The sequence below is a fragment of the Coregonus lavaretus genome (genome assembly GCF_964263955.1).
Source record: "Coregonus lavaretus genome assembly, chromosome: 7".
In the NCBI taxonomy this organism is placed as follows: domain Eukaryota; kingdom Metazoa; phylum Chordata; class Actinopteri; order Salmoniformes; family Salmonidae; genus Coregonus; species Coregonus lavaretus.
This window is the reverse complement of record NC_139994.1, coordinates 47,410,340-47,428,848: the sequence shown is the minus strand read 5'-3', so window position 1 is coordinate 47,428,848 and position 18,509 is coordinate 47,410,340. Positions and strand designations below refer to the sequence as shown.

Here is an 18,509-nt window from a genome sequence, read left to right as displayed (position 1 = left end):
AAGAAAGAGTAGAGAAAGAGCAGATACTTCCTTTTGATGAGGGCTGCTGTTCTGTAAAATTATTCCTGTATGTTAGTTGAAAAGGAAGTAATATTCTATAGTTGCTCTCTGAAAAAAACACTTCGCTCAGCTTGAGAGTTAGACAATGAGGTGTGGGTGTGTTTGGGGTCTGTCACTGTGCTGATCAGTGGTGGTTTTGGAGCATGTGTTTCCTAGCTGCTGGTGGTTGTGTGGTTAATGGTCATGGTGTTTCACAGATACCGGTAGCGTTGCTACTTTATGAGCAGACCACTCAAAGTTGCAGAGAAAGATAGAGGGAGAGAGAGGGTTCGGGGGAGGAGAGAGAGAGCGAGACAGAGACAGAGAGAGAAAGAGAGAAAGTGATAGAGAGATAGAGAGAGAGACAGAGCGTGAGAAAGATAGGAAGAGAAAGAGAGTGGGGGTGTTAGAGAGAGCGAGAGAGAGAGAAAATATCATAACAGTGTGTGTGTGCATTTTCATATATGCTTCATATGCCTGGAGAAGTGTTTGCATGACTTCTTCTGCATGCTCATAGGTTAGTGTGGCTGAGGGACATCAAACACCTGCCACCTTTATCGGAAGGTAGTGGGTCCCAGGTTACTGACACAGGCCCGTCTTCTACTTGGAATTCAACACAGTAATGGAAATATTCAATATAGTTTCCATGTAAATCCCACACCCTGGCTCATGAGTCTGACCTTTGCTTACTTGGAAGACCCCTTTGCCATCGTAGATGTGCATGTCCACATTTCAATATTAAAGAGGAAGTGATACACAGTACCAGTACTAACCAGCTCCTCAGAACTCTTGCAGAGTGTATATGACATCATAAAACTGAGAAGAACTGTTCTTTTCAGGCACACCCTTCCCCCAAAAGTCATTCTGAAAATCTCAATGGGTCTTCAGCTGATGGGTTATGACATTTTAACTTTGCTCATGAGGCATTTATATTATATTCTTCAAGATTCAACGGGTATATATAATTAAGTCCAACAATGGATGTAGCAATAGCAGATTGCCCCTTTAATTCACACATTGTGAAGCCTAACACTTTGAACACACCAACTGCATCATTGCGCATAATAGTATGCAGCATCATCTAGATATGTGTGCAACAAAAGTTCAACATTCATTTTCTGCTACCATTGCTGTCAACCCGTTTACGCATACAGTTTGACACATACGTTCGATAAATCCAACGTATGCACCACACAGAACGCACTGCGACTGCCTCTGCAACGCAATGCTGCAAGGCAAACGCAGCGTTCCATTGGAAATGAATGTACTTCTGGTGTACCAAACCGCAATGACGCAGTTGGTGTGTTCAAAGCCTAAGATCTATATTAGGCTGAAAGGAAGTTTGACCAAAGAAGGTTATATTGAAAAGTTGATGATGATGACAATATCCATTTACTGTAAGAAAGCACTCATTCCATCTGGTGGATAAAAATAGTTTATTAAAAAAGCTCAATACAAAGATATTGTAAAAGTACAGCTCATTAGAAGAAAAATATATACTTATACTATTTTGGAAATTCATATTCAAATATGTTATTCTATCATCTGAATGACAGACATAATAAATCAAAGATAACAGTTGTAAATGTATTAAAATGTATTATGACGAGTTTCTCTGGTATCTCGTACTTCAGGATGTAAGACAATATTTAAACACTTAGATGGAGAGTTGATTCAAAGTTATTTAACATGACAAGCGGTACGGGTGTAGCCTCTTGTCATCCGAATGACTTACATATAAAAATCTCTCAGTTTATATAATACTTTCCAAGCTACTTCCATCCAACAGTTGCCAACCATTATTGAGTGTCACTCATCTCCTACATTAGGATCCCCCTACATGGTATCGTGTGGCACCCTAGCCAGGCCATTCCGTCACATACTCCTTCTAAGATTAGCACCAGTGGCCCCCAATCTATCTTGGCACGCCGACCTTCTGTCACCCCCCCAGTGACATCCAAAACACATGGCGTGTCCTTACCCTCTCTCCTACGTACAGCTCATGTGTTTAAAGACATGAACAAATACTGTATTAAAAGATGTTATATCAACAACAAAACAATACAATTCAATACACAATACAAAACAGATACAATTGCTGTAGCTGCAGATAAGATCCATCATCATTACACCATATAATTAAACAAAATTGTTACAGTAATACACAATTAAACCATGCGTAAATACAATATATCTGTTGGTAAATAAAATACGAAAAAAATCCTTAATGTAAAAGGTGTTATTGTGTGTGTTTGTGCGTGTGTGTGTGTGCTTGCGTGCGTTCGTTGAGCGTGCATAATCCATGTTCCCGGGTTCCTTCTGCTCCTCCTCTGATGGTGTGTCCCTCCATCTCTCCATCTCTCCATCCCTCCATCCGTCCATCCCTGCCCCCCTCAAGGACCTGCAACATATCAACACACAAAGTTGTTTAGTTGTTTAGGACATGCAGTCAAACAAACTCTTACATACTTTAAATTTGATATCAGAGCATTAGTTCCATATTAGTATCATATTAAGTATCAATAGCATATGGCTATTAGTCTTACCTGGGGCTGTGACTGGCTTCACTTGAGAATAGACCGAATCTGCCTCAGGTGGGGTTTCTGTTTCTGTAAGGGGTGAGGATAAACATCAGAATAATAGAACAGTTATATACATAATAATATACAGCTAGTCAATAAGGGGTCAACGAGGTGTGAGGTTATGATAGGGGGAATATGGAAGGAGGGATGTCTAGTCTGACCTTTCTTCTTCTTGGCTTTGGCCTTCTGTTTAAGGTCAACGTCAGCATAGGTCACATCAACAGGTCCAGTTGATGCTGAAAATTGAAATTTCCAGTCAACAAATGATGGAAATAGCTTATTCCTTATTCTGCATTTTCATCGAAACTCCAAAATCCCACATTTAGATTTCACTGATTGCCAACCTGTAGAATGGGTCTTACCTGTAGCCTTCTCTGTCTTGGCATTTCTGAGGAGGACTTTTTTTGTTAAATTTTTTTTACCCCTTTTTCTCCCCAATTGGTAGTTACAGTCTTGTCCCATCGCTGCAACTCCCGTACGGACTCGGGATAGGCGAAGGATGAGAGCCATGCGTCCTCCGAAACATGACCCTGCCAAGCCGCACAGCTTCTTGACACATGCTCGCTTAACCCAGAAGCCAGCCGCACCAATGTGTCGGAGGAAACACTGTACAACTGGCGACTGTGTCAGAGCGCGATGGGACAAGGACATCGCTGCCGGCCAAACCCTCCCTTAACCCGGACGACTCTGGGCCAATTGTGTGCCGCCTCATGGGTCTCCGGTTGCGGCCGACTGCGAAATAGCCGGGTTCGAACCCGGATCTGTAGTAACGCCTCAAGCACTGCGATGCAGTATCTTAGACCGCTGAGCCACTCGGGAGGCCCATGGAGGACTTTTTTTTGAGTAAAAAACACTGCTGCATTTTGTATAAATTCATGTGACAGTTGAGAATTACTTTTCTTTTTCTTGTCCAACTTTTTGAGTTGAATCTGGGCGTACATCACATCACTTGGTCCAGCAGTAGCAGCAGCAGCATCTGAAACATACAGGTAATACACTAATATCTCTACTTAGTCTTACATTTTACATTTACATTTTAGTCATTTAGCAGACGCTCTTATCCAGAGCGACTTACAGGAGCAATTAGGGTTAAGTGCCTAGCTCAAGGGCACATTAACGTCATTTAGCAGACGCTCTTAGCCAGAGCGACTCACAAATTGGTGCGTTCACCCTATAGCCAGTGGGATAACCACTTTACAATTGGGGGGGGGGGGGGGGGTAGAAGGATTCCTTTATCCTATCCCAGGTATTCCTTAAAGAGGTGGGGTTTCAAATGTCTCCGGAAGGTGGTGAGTGAGGGAGCTGTCCTGGCGTCGTGAGGGAGCTTGTTCCACCATTGGGGTGCCAGAGCAGCGAACAGTTTTGACTGGGCTGAGCGGGAACTATGCTTCCGCAGAGGAAGGGGAGCCAGCAGGCCAGAGGTGGATGAGCGCAATGCCCTCGTTTGGGTGTAGGGACTGATCAGAGCCTGAAGGTACAGAGGTGCCGTTCCCCTCACTGCTCCATAGGCAAGCACCATGGTCTTGTAGCGGATGCGAGCTTCAACTGGAAGCCAGTGGAGTGTGCGGAGGAGGGGGGTGACGTGAGAGAACTTGGGAAGGTTGAACACCAGGCGGGCTGCGGCATTCTGGATGAGTTGTAGGGGTTTAATGGCACAGGCAGGGAGGCCAGCCAACAGCGAGTTGCAGTAGTCCAGACGGGAGATGACAAGTGCCTGGATTAGGACCTGTGCCGCTTCCTGTGTAAGGCAGGGTCGTATTCTCCGAATGTTGTAGAGCATGAACCTGCAGGAGCGGGTCACCGCCTTGATGTTGGCGGAGAACGACAGGGTGTTGTCCAGGGTCACGCCTAGGCTCTTCGCACTCTGGGAGGAGGACACAGCGGAGTTGTCAACCGTGATGGCGAGATCATGGAACGGGCAGTCCTTCCCCGGGAGGAAGAGCAGCTCCGTCTTGCCAGGGTTCAGCTTGAGGTGGTGATCCGTCATCCATACTGATATGTCTGCCAGACATGCAGAGATGCGATTCGCCACCTGGTTATCAGAAGGGGGAAAGGAGAAGATTAGTTGTGTATCGTCAGCGTAGCAATGATAGGAGAGACCATGTGAGGATATGACAGAGCCAAGTGACTTGGTGTATAGGGAGAAAAGGAGAGGGCCTAGAACTGAGCCTTGGGGGACACCAGTGGTGAGAGCACGTGGTGCGGAGACAGCTTCTCGCCACGCCACTTGGTAGGAGCGACCGGTCAGGTAGGACGCAATCCAGGAGTGAGCCGTGCCGGAGATGCCCAGCTCGGAGAGGGTGGAGAGGAGGATCTGATGGTTCACAGTATCAAAGGCAGCAGACAGGTCTAGAAGGACAAGAGCAGAGGAGAGAGAGTTAGCTTTAGCAGTGCGGAGAGTCTCCGTGACACAGAGAAGAGCAGTCTCAGTTGAATGACCAGTCCTGAAACCTGATTGGTTTGGATCAAGAAGGTCATTCTGAGAGAGATAGCAAGAGAGTTGGCTAAAGACGGCACGCTCAATAGTTTTGAAGAAAAGAAAGAAGGTGTCACGATCGTCTAAGGTAGAGGAAGCGGACCAAGGCGCAGCGTGTGCAAAATACATCTCTTTATTAAGGAAGAGAGAAAAACACGAAACCGAACACTATCCAAAACTTACAGAAAACAACAAACGACCGTGAAGCTAAATAACGTAAGTGCACCGACAAGCAACAAACGTTCAACATAGACAATTACCCACAAACACATGATGCCCATGGCTGCCTTAAATATGGCTCCCAATTAGAGACAATAAACCACAGCTGTCTCCAATTGAGAACCAATCTAGGCAGCCATCAACATACAAACACCTAGACAAGACATTACCCCATTAAACCTACAAACCCCTAGACAAACCAAAACACATACTTCACCATGTCACACCCTGACCTAACTAAAATATTAATGAAAACAAAGATAACTAAGGCCAGGGTGTGACATAACCCCCCCCTTAAGGTGCGAACTCCGGGCGCACCAGCCTAAAGTCTAGGGGAGGGTCTGGGTGGGCGTCTGTCCACGGTGGCGGCTCTGGCACTGGTCGTGGTCCCCACCCCACCATAGTCACTACCCGCTTTCGTAGCCTCCTCCAAATGACCACCCTCCAACTTAACCCCACTGGATTAAGGGGCAGCACCGGACTAAGAGGCAGCACCGGACTAAGGGGCAGCACCGGACTAAGGGGCAGCACCAGGATAAGGGGCAGCACCAGGATAAGGGGCAGCACCAGGATAAGGGGCAGCACCAGGATAAGGGGCAGCACCGGGCTAAGGGGCAGCACCGGACTAAGGGGCAGCACCGGACTGAATGGCGGATCCTGGCTGGCTGGCTCTGGCGGATCCTGGCTGGCTGGCGGATCCTGGCTGGACGGCTCTGGCGGATCCCGGCTGGACGGCTCTGGCAGATCCTGGCTGGACGGCTCTGGCGGATCCTGGCTGGACGGCTCTGGCGGATCCTGGCTGGACGGCTCTGGCGGATCCTGGCTGGACGGCTCATGGCTGGCTGACGGATCTGGCTGCTCATGGCTGGCTGACGGATCTGGCTGCTCATGGCTGGCTGACGGATCTGGCTGCTCATGGCTGGCTGACGGATCTGGCTGCTCATGGCTGGCTGAAGGATCTGGCTGCTCATGGCTGGCTGACGGATCTGGCTGCTCATGGCTGGCTGACGGATCTGGCTGCTCATGGCTGGCGGAAGGCTCTGGCTGATCCTGTCTGGCAGAAGGCTCTGGCTGATCCTGTCTGGCGGAAGGCTCTGGCTGATCCTGTCTGGCGGAAGGCTCTGGCTGATCCTGTCTGGCGGAAGGCTCTGGCTGATCCTGTCTGGCGGAAGGCTCTAGCGGCTCCTGTCTGGCGGAAGGCTTTAGCGGCTCCGGTCTGGCGGACGGCTCTGAAGGCTCATGGCAGACGGGCGGCTTAGCAGGCTCAGTACAGACGGGCAGTTCATGCAGCGCTTGGCAGACGGACAGTTCAGACGGCGTTGGGCAGATGGGCAGTGCAGGCGCCGTTAGGCAGACGGCAGACTCTGGCCGGCCGAGACGCCCTATAGGCCTGGTGCGTGGTGCCGGAACTGGAGGTACCGGGCTGAGGACACGCATCTCAGGTCTAGTGCGGGGAGAAGGAACAGGGCATGCTGGACCCTGGGGACGCACATAAGGCCTAGTGCGTGGTGCCGGAACTGGTGGTCCCGGGCTGAGGACACGCATCTCAGGGCTAGTGCGGGGAGCAGGAACAGGCCGGACCGGGCTGGCGACGCGCACCGTAGGTTTGGTGCGAGTGGCAGGAACAGGCCGGGTCGGGCTGGCGACGCGCACCGTAGACTTGGTGCGGGTGGCAGGAACAGGCCGGACCGGGCTGGCGACGCGCACCGTAGGTTTGGTGCGAGTGGCAGGAACAGGCCGGGTCGGGCTGGCGACGTACACCGTAGGCTTAGTACGTGGAGCAGGAACCGGCCGGGCTGGACTGGCGACACACACCGTGGGTCTGGTACGTGGAGCAGGAACAGGTCGGGCTGGGCTGGCCACGTACACCGTAGGCTTAGTACGTGGAGCAGGAACCGGCCGGGCTGGACTGGCGACGCACACCGTGGGCTTGATGCGTGGAGTAGGAACAGGCCGGTCCGTACTGGGAACACACACCACTGGCCTTAACCGGGGATCAGGAACGGGCCGGACCGGACTGGTAACACACCTCAGTCTCCTACGCCGTGCCTCAACTGCTTCCCTCCCTCTACTCGCCAATGGCTCCCGTAAACCGGTAGCCTTCTCTCCACGTCTCCCTGTGGCAGCCTCCTGCTGCCCAGCCGCCCAAGCCATGTGCCCCCCCCCAAAAAACTTTTTGGGGTTGCCTCTCGTCCCTCCGACGATGGCCCTGCTGACGCCGTTGCTCCTCTCTCAGTCGCCTCTCCACTGTTTCACTCCATGGCCGTCGATCCATCCCATCCAGGATTTCCTCCCAAGTCCAAGACCCTTTACCTTCCAAAATCTCCTCCCATGTCCAGACCCTTGGCTCCTGGACACGCTGCTTGGTCCTTTGGTGGTGGGTAATTCTGTCACGATCGTCTAAGGTAGAGGAAGCGGACCAAGGCGCAGCGTGTGCAAAATACATCTCTTTATTAAGGAAGAGAGAAAAACACGAAACCGAACACTATCCAAAACTTACAGAAAACAACAAACGACCGTGAAGCTAAATAACGTAAGTGCACCGACAAGCAACAAACGTTCAACATAGACAATTACCCACAAACACATGATGCCCATGGCTGCCTTAAATATGGCTCCCAATTAGAGACAATAAACCACAGCTGTCTCCAATTGAGAACCAATCTAGGCAGCCATCAACATACAAACACCTAGACAAGACATTACCCCATTAAACCTACAAACCCCTAGACAAACCAAAACACATACTTCACCATGTCACACCCTGACCTAACTAAAATATTAATGAAAACAAAGATAACTAAGGCCAGGGTGTGACAGAAGGGATACTGGTCTGTAGTTGTTGACATCAGTGGGGTCGAGTGTTGGTTTTTTGAGAAGGGGAGCAACTCTCGCTCTCTTGAAGACGGAAGGGACATGGCCAGCGGTCAAGGATGAGTTGATCAGCGAGGTGAGGTAGGGGAGAAGGTCACCGGAGATGGTCTGGAGAAGGGAGGATGGGATGGGGTCAAGCGGGCAGGTTGTTGGGCGGCCTGCAGTCACAAGTCGCAGGATTTTATCTGGAGAGAGAGGGGAGAAAGAAGTCAAAGCATAGGGTAGGGCAGTGTGAGCAGGACCAGCAGTGTCATTAGACTTAACAAACGAGGATCGGATGTCGTCAACCTTCTTTTCAAAGTGGTTGACGAAGTCATCCACAGAGAGAGAGAGGAGGGGGGGGGGGGGGGAGGATTCAGGAGGGAGGAAAATGTGGCAAAGAGCTTCCTAGGGTTAGAGGCAGATGCTTGGAATTTAGAGTGGTAGAAGGTGGCCTTAGCAGCAGAAACAGATGAAGAAAATGTAGAGTGGAGGGAGTGAAAAGATGCCAGGTCGGCAGGGAGTTTAGTTTTCTTCCATTTCCGCTCCGCTGCCCGGAGCTCTGTTCTGTGAGCTTGCAGTGAGTCATCAAGCCACGGAGCTGGAGGGGAGGACCGAGCCGGCCGGGAGGATAGGGGACACAGAGAGTCAAAGGATGCAGAAAGGGAGGAGAGGAGGGTTGAGGAGGCAGAATCAGGAGATTGGAGGGAGAAGGATTGAGCAGAGGGAAGAGATGATAGGATGGAAGAGGAGAGAGTAGTGGGAGAGAGAGAGCGAAGGTTGCGGCGGCGCATTACCATCTGTGTAGGGGCAGAGTGAGTAGTGTGGGAGGAGAGCGAGAGAGAAAAGGAAACAAAGTAGTGGTCGGAGACATGGAGGGGAGTTGCAGTGAGATTAGTAGAGGAGCAGCATCTAGTGAAGATGAGGTCAAGCGTATTGCCTGCCTTGTGAGTAGGGGGGGACGGTGAGAGGGTGAGGTCAAAAGAGGAGAGGAGTGGAAAGAAGGAGGCAGAGAGAAATGAGTCAAATGTGGACATAGGGAGGTTGAAATCCCCCAAAACTGTGAGGGGTGAGCCATCCTCAGGAAAGGAACTTATCAAGGCGTCAAGCTCATTGATGAACTCTCCAAGGGAACCTGGAGGGCGATAGATGACAAGGATATTAAGCTTAAATGGGCTAGTGACTGTGACAGCATGGAATTCAAATGAGGAGATAGACAGATGGGTTAGGGGAAAAATTGAGAATGTCCACTTGGGAGAGATGAGGATTCCTGTACCACCACCCCTCTGACCAGATGCTCTCGGGGTATGCGAGAACACATGGTCAGACGAGGAGAGAGCAGTAGGAGTAGCAGTGTTTTCAGTGGTGATCCATGTTTCCGTCAGCGCCAGGAAGTCGAGGGACTGGAGGTTGGCATAGGCTGGGATGAAGTCAGCTTTGTTGGCAGCAGAACGGCAGTTCCAGAGGCTGCCTGCGACCTGGAACTCCAGGTGAGGGGTGCGTGCAGGGACCAGCAGGTTAGAGAGGCAGCAGCCGCGCGGTGTGGTGCGTTTGTGTAGCCTGTGCAGAGAGGAGAGAACAGGGATAGGCAGAGGCATAGTTGACAGGCTGTAGCAAATGGCTACAAAAATGCAGAGGAGATCGGAATGAAATGAGCTAAGCATCTGGGAGAGGAGAGAGCAGGGCCTCCCTCACCAAAAACTTCTACCTCAGAAACTAAAATTGTTTCACTGAACCACCCGAACAAAAACTCTCCCAACTTCCACCTTTAGAGATCAGAATTGTTGTGAACCACAGCGGTTCAATGTTTAAAGGAATAGACTCAACCCACTTTATTCAGCTAGCTAACTATGACACCATAGCTAACTAGCATGCTAGCATCCAATAACACACAGTTTAACACACAGTTTAGCACCAACACTTGGTCACAACAAACCACCAATAGTGTGTTAACTAGCTAACTAGCATGCTAGCATCCAGTAACACACAGTTTAGCACAAACACTTGGTCACAACAAACCACCAATAGTGTGATAACACACTAAACAGATCATTCGTGTCTGTGTCAAGTTCCTTTCATGACGCAGCAATGATTCAACGTTGGCTAGCTAGGACAAGTATATTGTATTTAGCTACTACAGTACAGTTAGCTGGACGTGTTGGGTAGCTAGCAATGGCCACTGTGTTGACTTTGTTTGAAGAACGGCTAGCTAGCTAGCTTCGTGCTACACCCGGCACACAATGGCTACTGTGTTGACTCTGACTGTTCGAAAAAACGGCTAGTTAGCTCGCTTCGTGCTACAGCCGGCACGGCCGAAGACACTGCCAAGACACACCAATAGTATGATAACACACTAAACAGATCATTCGTGTCTGTGTCAAGTTCCTTTCATGACGCAGCAATGATTCAACGTTGGCTAGCTAGGACAAGTATATTGTATTTAGCTACTACAGTACAGTTAGCTGGTCGTGTTGGGTAGCTAGCAATGGCCACTGTGTTGACTTTGTTTGAAGAACGGCTAGCTAGCTAGCTTCGTGCTACACCCGGCACACAATGGCTACTGTGTTGACTCTGACTCTGTTCGAAAAACGGCTAGTTAGCTCGCTTCGTGCTACAGCCGGCCCGGCCGAAGACACTGCCAACCTACAGTAACTACCCACAACAACCCACGATACCTAGCTATGACGCCGTAGCTAACTAGCAAGCTAGCATCCATTAACACACAATTTAGCACCAATACTTGGTTACAACAAACTGCCAAGAGTGTGTTAGCACACTAAACAGATAATTCATGTCCGTGTCTAGTTCCTTTCATAACGCATAACGCAGCAAAAGTAAACGTTGGGTAGCAGCACATTAACATTGGAAACAGCTCTCCACCGTTGCTAATCGTTACCAGTAGCTACCCGCTAGCTAGCTAGCCTCGTGCTTCGATACTAACCTACAATTACCTACGGAAACCTACAATAACAACAATACTAACCTATAATAAATACAATACCTAACTACAACTAACTACCTTAGTATGCTAGTCATATTAAACATATGAAGAACAACTGCAACAACAACTCTATACTGTGTTCATGCTAAATTTAACATACAGTATACAGTACCATTTTCATAATTGTCTGAGGGAGTGATTGTATCATAGATGTTAGCGCCACCTGTTGGTCAAAGAAGAGAGAGAAATATTAATTGGTTGGTTATCCCTCAGATTGCCTAGGGACATAGAGTACAGTAACATGTTGTATACAAAGTGGATGGTGAAAAGTCAGTGGATGAAGTTACAGAGAGAGGAGAGTGATAGTGATCTGGGCTGAGAGACTGACCATGCTGCAGACGTGTATACCCAGCATCAGGAGCCTGGCCCTGGGTAGATCCTTGGTCCTGTTGGGGGTCCAGGTTGTTCAGACATTTTTCTCCTAAACATGAACTAAAAAGTTAAATGAGAATGGATAAAAGTTTCACCTGGTACCAGTACCAGGAGAATGGCCAGTAGAACACCAGCAACAACCAGGCCCACAACCACTACTACTAGGACTGATGTAGAGGGTCCAGGAGTTATGCCTGGAGAGAAAACAGCAAATCACCATCAGACTGAGGTAGTTATAGAAAATAAATAAAGTAGTGGACAAAGTGAAACAATTCTGTAGATACATTATATATTTGAAATCTTCCTTGAGATCAGATGACCAGCCTGAGCTTGCAACTCCAAACCTACAGTATGCTTTTTAACAATACAAATCACTGATGACCACAGATATTATGAAAAGGTAATGTGATCATAACCGTTTCTCACCTCTCACAGTCACCAAGCTCTATGGTAACTCTCCTTTATTAGATTTATAGATGCCTTCACCTGACTTGGATACTGCAGGAATGGTCATCTCTCATGTGGTCTCATTCCTGATGAGTACTCCATCTTTGTAGAAATCAACCTTGGGGTTTGGGTTTGTTTCCTGATATCTATTTGTACAGAGCAGAGTCACAGAGTCTCCCTCAGTCATGGGATAGGCAGGGTTTTCCAGGATCACAGCACAAGCTGTGTAACATAATATATAAATACAACTTTAAATCAGGAGTAATCACACACAATATATTAACGTCTTATGAGATTGCATTTTGTATGAGATACATACATTCAGTTTCAGAAATGAACATCATTATCATACATTGAAATGTAAAAAAGGTTAGTGAATGTTGTACAATAGACGTACCAGCCACTGTGATGTTGACAGCATTACTGTACTCTCCTGATGCAGACTCACACCAGTACACTCCACTGTCCTTTTCAAGTGTGGACCTGATGGTACATGTGGACCCTGCTATTGATCCCCAGTTAGAGCCACACCCTGACTCCACTCCTCTCTCTCTGTATCTCTTCAGTCTCCATCCAGTAGAGTTTCCCTTCTCCTTACAGCTCAGTGAGAGAGACTTTGATGTAAAGTGTTGAGTTCTGTTGGGTCTTATTCTGAAAGACAATGAAGGCTGCAGGTTTGAGACAAAGAGAAAGACTCAAACTTATAGTTATACAGTTGAAGTCTGAAGTTTAAGTACACCTTAGCCAAATACATTTAAATTCAGTTTTTCACAATTCCTGACATTTAATCATAGTAAAAATTCCCTGTTTTAGGTCAGTTAGGATCTCCACTTTATTTAAGAATGTGAAATGTCAGAATAATAGCAGAGAGAATTATTTATTTCAACTTTTATTTCTTTCATCACATTCCCAGTGGGTCAGAAGTTTACATACACTCAATTAGTATTTGGTAGCATTGCCTTTAAATTGTTTAACTTGGGTCAAACGTTTCGGGTAGCCTTCCACAAGTTCCCACAATAAGTTGAGTGAATTTTGGCCCATTCCTCCTAACAGAGCTGGTGTAACTGAGTCAGGTTTGTAGGCCTCCTTGTTCGCACACGCTTTTTCAGTTCTGCCCACGCATTTTCTATAGGATTGAGGTCTTTCCTGCTCTACGCACCAAGCAGGTGGTGCGCGTCGCCAGTCCGTCCCGGCCTGTTCCTGCTCCCCGCACCAAGCCGGTGGTGCGTGTCGCCAGTCTGGCCCGGTCTGTTCCTGCTCCCCGCACCAAGCTGGTGGTGCGCGTCGCCAGTCTGGCCCGGCCTGTTCCTGCTCCCCGCACCAAGCCGGTGGTGCGCGTCGCCAGTCCGGCCCGGCCTGTTCCTGCTCCTCACACCAAGCTGGTGGTGCGCGTCGCCAGTCCGGCCCGGCCTGTTCCTGCTCCTCGCACCAAGCAACAACCATCTCTGCAGCACTCCACCAATCAGGCCTTTATGGTACTGGCCTGGTTTTTCAGCGGCAGGGACTTGGAGACTAGTCAGGATTGAGTGAAAGATGATCGGAGCAAAGTACCGAGAGATCCTTGTTGAAAAACCTGTTCCAGATCGAAGGTTCAACTTCCAAAAGGACAATGACCCTAAGCACACAACCAAGACTACGCAGGAGTGGCTTCAGGACAAGTCTCTGAATGTCCTTGAGTGGCCCAGCCAGAGCCCGGACTTGAACCCGATCTAACATATCTGGAGAGACCTGAAAATAGCTGTGCAGCGACGCTCCCCATCCAACCTGACAGAGCTTGAGAGGATCCGCAGAGAAAAATGGGAGAAACTCCCCAATACAGGTGTGCCAAGCTTGTAGCGTCTTACCCAAGAAGACTCGAGGCTGTAATTGCTGCCAAAGGTGCTTCAACAAAGTACTGATTAAAGGGTCTTAATAGTTATGTAAATGTGATATTTCCATTTTTTATTTTTAATAAATGTGTAAAAATGTCTAAACCTGTTTTTGCTTTGTCATTAAGGGGTATTGATGAGGAAAAAACAACAATATAATCAATTTTAGAATAAGGCTGTAACGTAATAAAATGTGAAAAAGTCAAGGGGTCTGAATACTTTCTGAATGCGCTGTACATAGTAGCAAACAGAGCAAGGTGTGCTCCATTCTGTCCACACAGACAAGTTACTTTCTATACAAATACAGTCCTTCTGACAAACCACTCTACTTCCTATATGATGACAGTCTGCTTAGATCACACCTCTTCACCGTCACACAGAAAAACAGAGAGAGAAAGAGTCAAGAGAAATGTCAAAAGATTGTGAGAAAAAATAGTAGCAGTTGATAGCGTGTTTATATTCTGACCAACTTCTCCTTATGGTTGGCTACATGGTCTCACACTCGCTCCTTAGAGACCTGAATTGATGAGATCAGAGCTTGTGGTTTTATATCAGAATGTGTAGATGTTTGTTTTATGCTGCACCATGCACAGATAGATAGATATATAGATAGATAGATAGATAGATAGATAGATAGATAGATAGATAGATAGATAGATAGATAGATAGATAGATAGTGTAGGCCTCCCCTCAAACCTTTGCTCAGCTGTCAGGTGGCAAGCCTAGCCAGCTAACCTCAGTTGTTCCACAATGGAAATGGACATCTTCTGCCACCCCCTCAATTATGAGGAATACGTTTAGTTAGATACTGTCTACATAGATATGTTTGTTATTGTGTTGTTTATGGTTGTATTTCAATTTGTCTGTTTATGTGATGTGCCTCAGGGTTATTGTTCATGTACTGTATCGTGTTTTTGTGTGTGTGTGTTGTGTGGTTTGTGTGTGTGTACATCAGTGGCAGAGCTAAGCGGAATTTATTACCACTGACCAGAGATGGGAGGAGTTTCAAAGCTGTAACTGGGGAACTGGATTTCCAGGTTAAAGTGTAGAGTTTCATTTTGCTTCAAATCATTACATGTTGAATACATGAATATATATATTTAAACGATTTACCTTTAAAAATATCTAAGTGGTTTGTTGTAGAGTGTAGAGTGAGACACTCTGCGTGAAGAAACAAGGTAAACATCTGGGGTTTCTTATCGCCCCCTTCAGGACAGGCCTGTAACTACTCCACATTCTTGTGGATCACAATATTGAAGCTAATATGGTCATTGGTCACATAGCAACAACATAACCCCTCAGTCTACTGGGTCTGCCCAGTATTATTCCTTCCTCTCTCTATGTCATATAATAATAATAATAATATCATATTAGTACAGACATGGACCACTTCTGTATGGGTTCATATCAGTAGAAGTCCAATCTGTATGTGTTTTACAGAAGACTGACAGCACTATGGTGCATAGAGATTTTGTTAAAGGGGCTTTGACCGAATTAGAAAGGTACAGATGCTTAAAGAGAAACAGAAAAAAATAGAATCTGATGTCATGTTCATCTTTACACAACTTCCTCTTACTGTAAAATAAATGGACACAACACTGTGGTCTTTCTGTGGGTGGAAGAGAGAACTATTGTATATATCTGAGGAAGGAATTTTGTGGATAATAACATATTTGTGCAAAAAGTGAAGTCGATATTGCATATACCATACCTGGTCATGTTGACATTTTCAGTCCAATCTTTAATGTCACTAGGAGAGGTGTCAAAGGTTTGACTTCATGGCACATTTATCATTTGGTTTATGTTGTAGCTATTTGGAGGTCAACTGCATGTAGATGTTCTTGAGTTACAGCACAAACAAGGTAGGTCTGTCAACTGTTCAAAGTCATAACCCAAGAAAGTAGTGATCACAGTGATAGATTGAATGTAAAAGAGAAATTAATAAGTGAACTACAGAATTTGTATGCTGAAAGAATATTGTCATTCTTCTCTCTGAAAAGGACGTAAATCCCTGCACACCTTTTCATGTGTACTTATCATCCCAGCAACTATGCTTTCACCGGTTTTTGCATATGACTACAACCATTCTCTATTTGTCTCTCTCTGATCACAGAGGGAAAAGACAGCTTCACACAGTGCCCTCTTTCACAAACACACACTGCTAAAGACGAAGACAGCAAACCATGACCACTCAACTATGACAAACAAGTGCCCTAATGTAAAGTTCCTCAGCCTTTTAATTTAATTCACTGCGCTCTAGATAAAATCAAACTTAACCAACTGATTAATTAGCGTTATTATGCAAGTTGAGTGGACTTAAAAAGGACAAGAATTTGAGCCAATGTGTTAGTGTCTTCAATCAACAAACTCTGCTTGAAGTCAGTTGTATTTGAATAAGCTTGTTGAGTAAAATTACAAATTCCTGTTTGCTGAAAACAACTCAAAACCACGGCAATCATTATCATGATCATTATTCCAGCATGCTCTCTTGCAGGTTGATTTTCAGAATGGTTTGTCTCAATACCTGCGTATTTGCATGTACTTTAGAAAAATGTATGTTATCTATGTTTGTGTAGCATAAGATTAATCAACCAATCAAACTAATCCAATCTGTTAGTAGTTCGATTTATTTCACACATTACAGATATGGCTGTTCCAGTTTATATAATTTAGGCAGGCTCAGTAATCAATCTTCCCTACCCCAACAGTCATTCTGAATGCAGGTTGCGTGTGATTAAAAGTTCAAATAGTTAGATATCCTAACTCTGGCTGGATTCCAATAGGAATTACACATCGCTTTCCAAGCCAGCATAATGTGACTTGCAGGCTTGATGTGGTCTGTAAACCAGGAGTTTCAGACCAGTGTGTTAGGGTGTAACTAGGCCCTCAAAGGTTTTATGATATATGTAATGTGTTGTCATAATGAGTTTAATTTTAAAGGTAACATTCACTTAGACACTCACTTGGTGAAGGCTACAGTACTGAAAACTATTCAATACAACAACCATGTCTCTGTGGCTAACAAATACAGTCATGGGAGGTAACTACAATGCACTCTAAATACAAGGCACTCAAGCTATGCAAAAAGGTAGAATATTTTTTTTTATTCTGTGAACAGCATATTTTTTTTTTTTTTAGAATTAACTGAATTCCATCTGGATATTGGGGCAGACATGCATACCATTTTGGACATGCGGACAAATCAAATAAGACCAACAACAATCCACACGCAACCAAGGCTCTCCAGCATATACTCTGTGATTACAACCTCATTGATGCCTGGCAAGCACTTAATCCTAATGCAAAATAGTATACTTTCTACTCACAGGCATAAATCATTCTCACAATTCAATGTCATACTATTATCTACAACTCTTCTCTTTAATCAAGAAAATAGAAATTCGACATATGAGCTTGTTTGATCACCACTCCTACAACTGCATGTTACACATTTCAGAATCTCCTAATTGTAACTAGACCCTCAAAGAAAGACATAAGGCCTTATGATACACTGTATATATGAGAATCAACAAAGGGAGAAGATTACAGTCATGAAAAAGTAAGCAAATAGTGTAGGTCGTGATTAAATTAACCAGTAACATCTTGGCCTAACTACAGAATATTCACATGCAAGATGCAGAGGATGCAGAGTGTTCTATATCTATGAAAGGCCCAGCCTTTGACCACATCCTGTTCAGCTCACAGTACTTTCTGGTAGGGAGAGGTGGGGGGCTCTGGGCGTCCAAATGCGATCTTGTCATACAGAGTCTGCGGCTACATGTGACAGATAATCAAGAAAAAACTGTTTCAGCATCAAGAAAGGTATAGACAATTATCAAAGTAGACTACATAGTCTTCCATTCAATAACAGACATTCAAATTCAATATTCAAATACAAATCAATAATATCATCTGAAGAATATTTCTAGATCCACCTGAAATTTAACTTTAAGTATAGTTAAGGGCCCTAAGCAGTACATATCTGGGTTACTGCGGCCCCTGCAGTAGCACACTGCCACAGCTACAGTGAGGATCAGCACCACAGCGCCTCCTACTGATACTCTGATGTAGATGGCATACCATGCCAACACTGTCACATATTGTACAACACAAATGATTAGACTATACAATATGATAAAGACTAAATGGCTCTATATCATACACTTCCAATGTAATCACAAGCATTATATATTTTATTTGACAACATAAGCGTATAAGCACACTGAAAAGTGTATGGAAGGGATTATTATGATATCTAGGTACCTGGGGCGGTTTTGTCATTACCACCCTTTACTATCGCAAAGACAGATTTCCAACTGACTAGGTTGGAGGCGTTGCACGTTACACTGATGTCTCTCTCTGCAGGAAGAAGAGAGAGGTGAATCTGCTGGGCGTCCCCGTACATCTCGTTGTCTCTCTCCCAGGTGTATGTAAGGTTGGAGTAGCAGGACACGTTGGACACCAGCCGCACCGTACAGGAGTGGTTGGCCAATAGCATGATGTCTGTCTGGATCACCACCTTGGATATAGGCTTTGACCAACCAGGAGAGAGATAGAGACACATAATCAGTCTTCTAAATGATCCCTACCATAGCCATACCACCAGGAGAAAGACGACAGAGGATAAAACTTGTTAATGTGATGGAAATGTA

The 18,509-nt window shown here is 46.0% G+C and overlaps 1 protein-coding gene across 1 annotated transcript in view; it reads right to left on the bottom strand.

The window, feature by feature from the left end:
* Positions 1 to 18,509, bottom strand: part of LOC311132181 (SLAM family member 8-like) — a 99,843-nt gene that overhangs the window by 7,517 nt on the left and 73,817 nt on the right. The window contains exons 3-4 of the mRNA XM_084165400.1: positions 18,121 to 18,390; positions 17,840 to 17,947 (exon numbers count right to left, since the gene is read on the bottom strand). Of these exons, the coding sequence (XP_084021526.1) occupies positions 17,840 to 17,947; positions 18,121 to 18,390 (378 nt within the window). The remainder of the gene's footprint in view (positions 1 to 17,839; positions 17,948 to 18,120; positions 18,391 to 18,509) is intronic.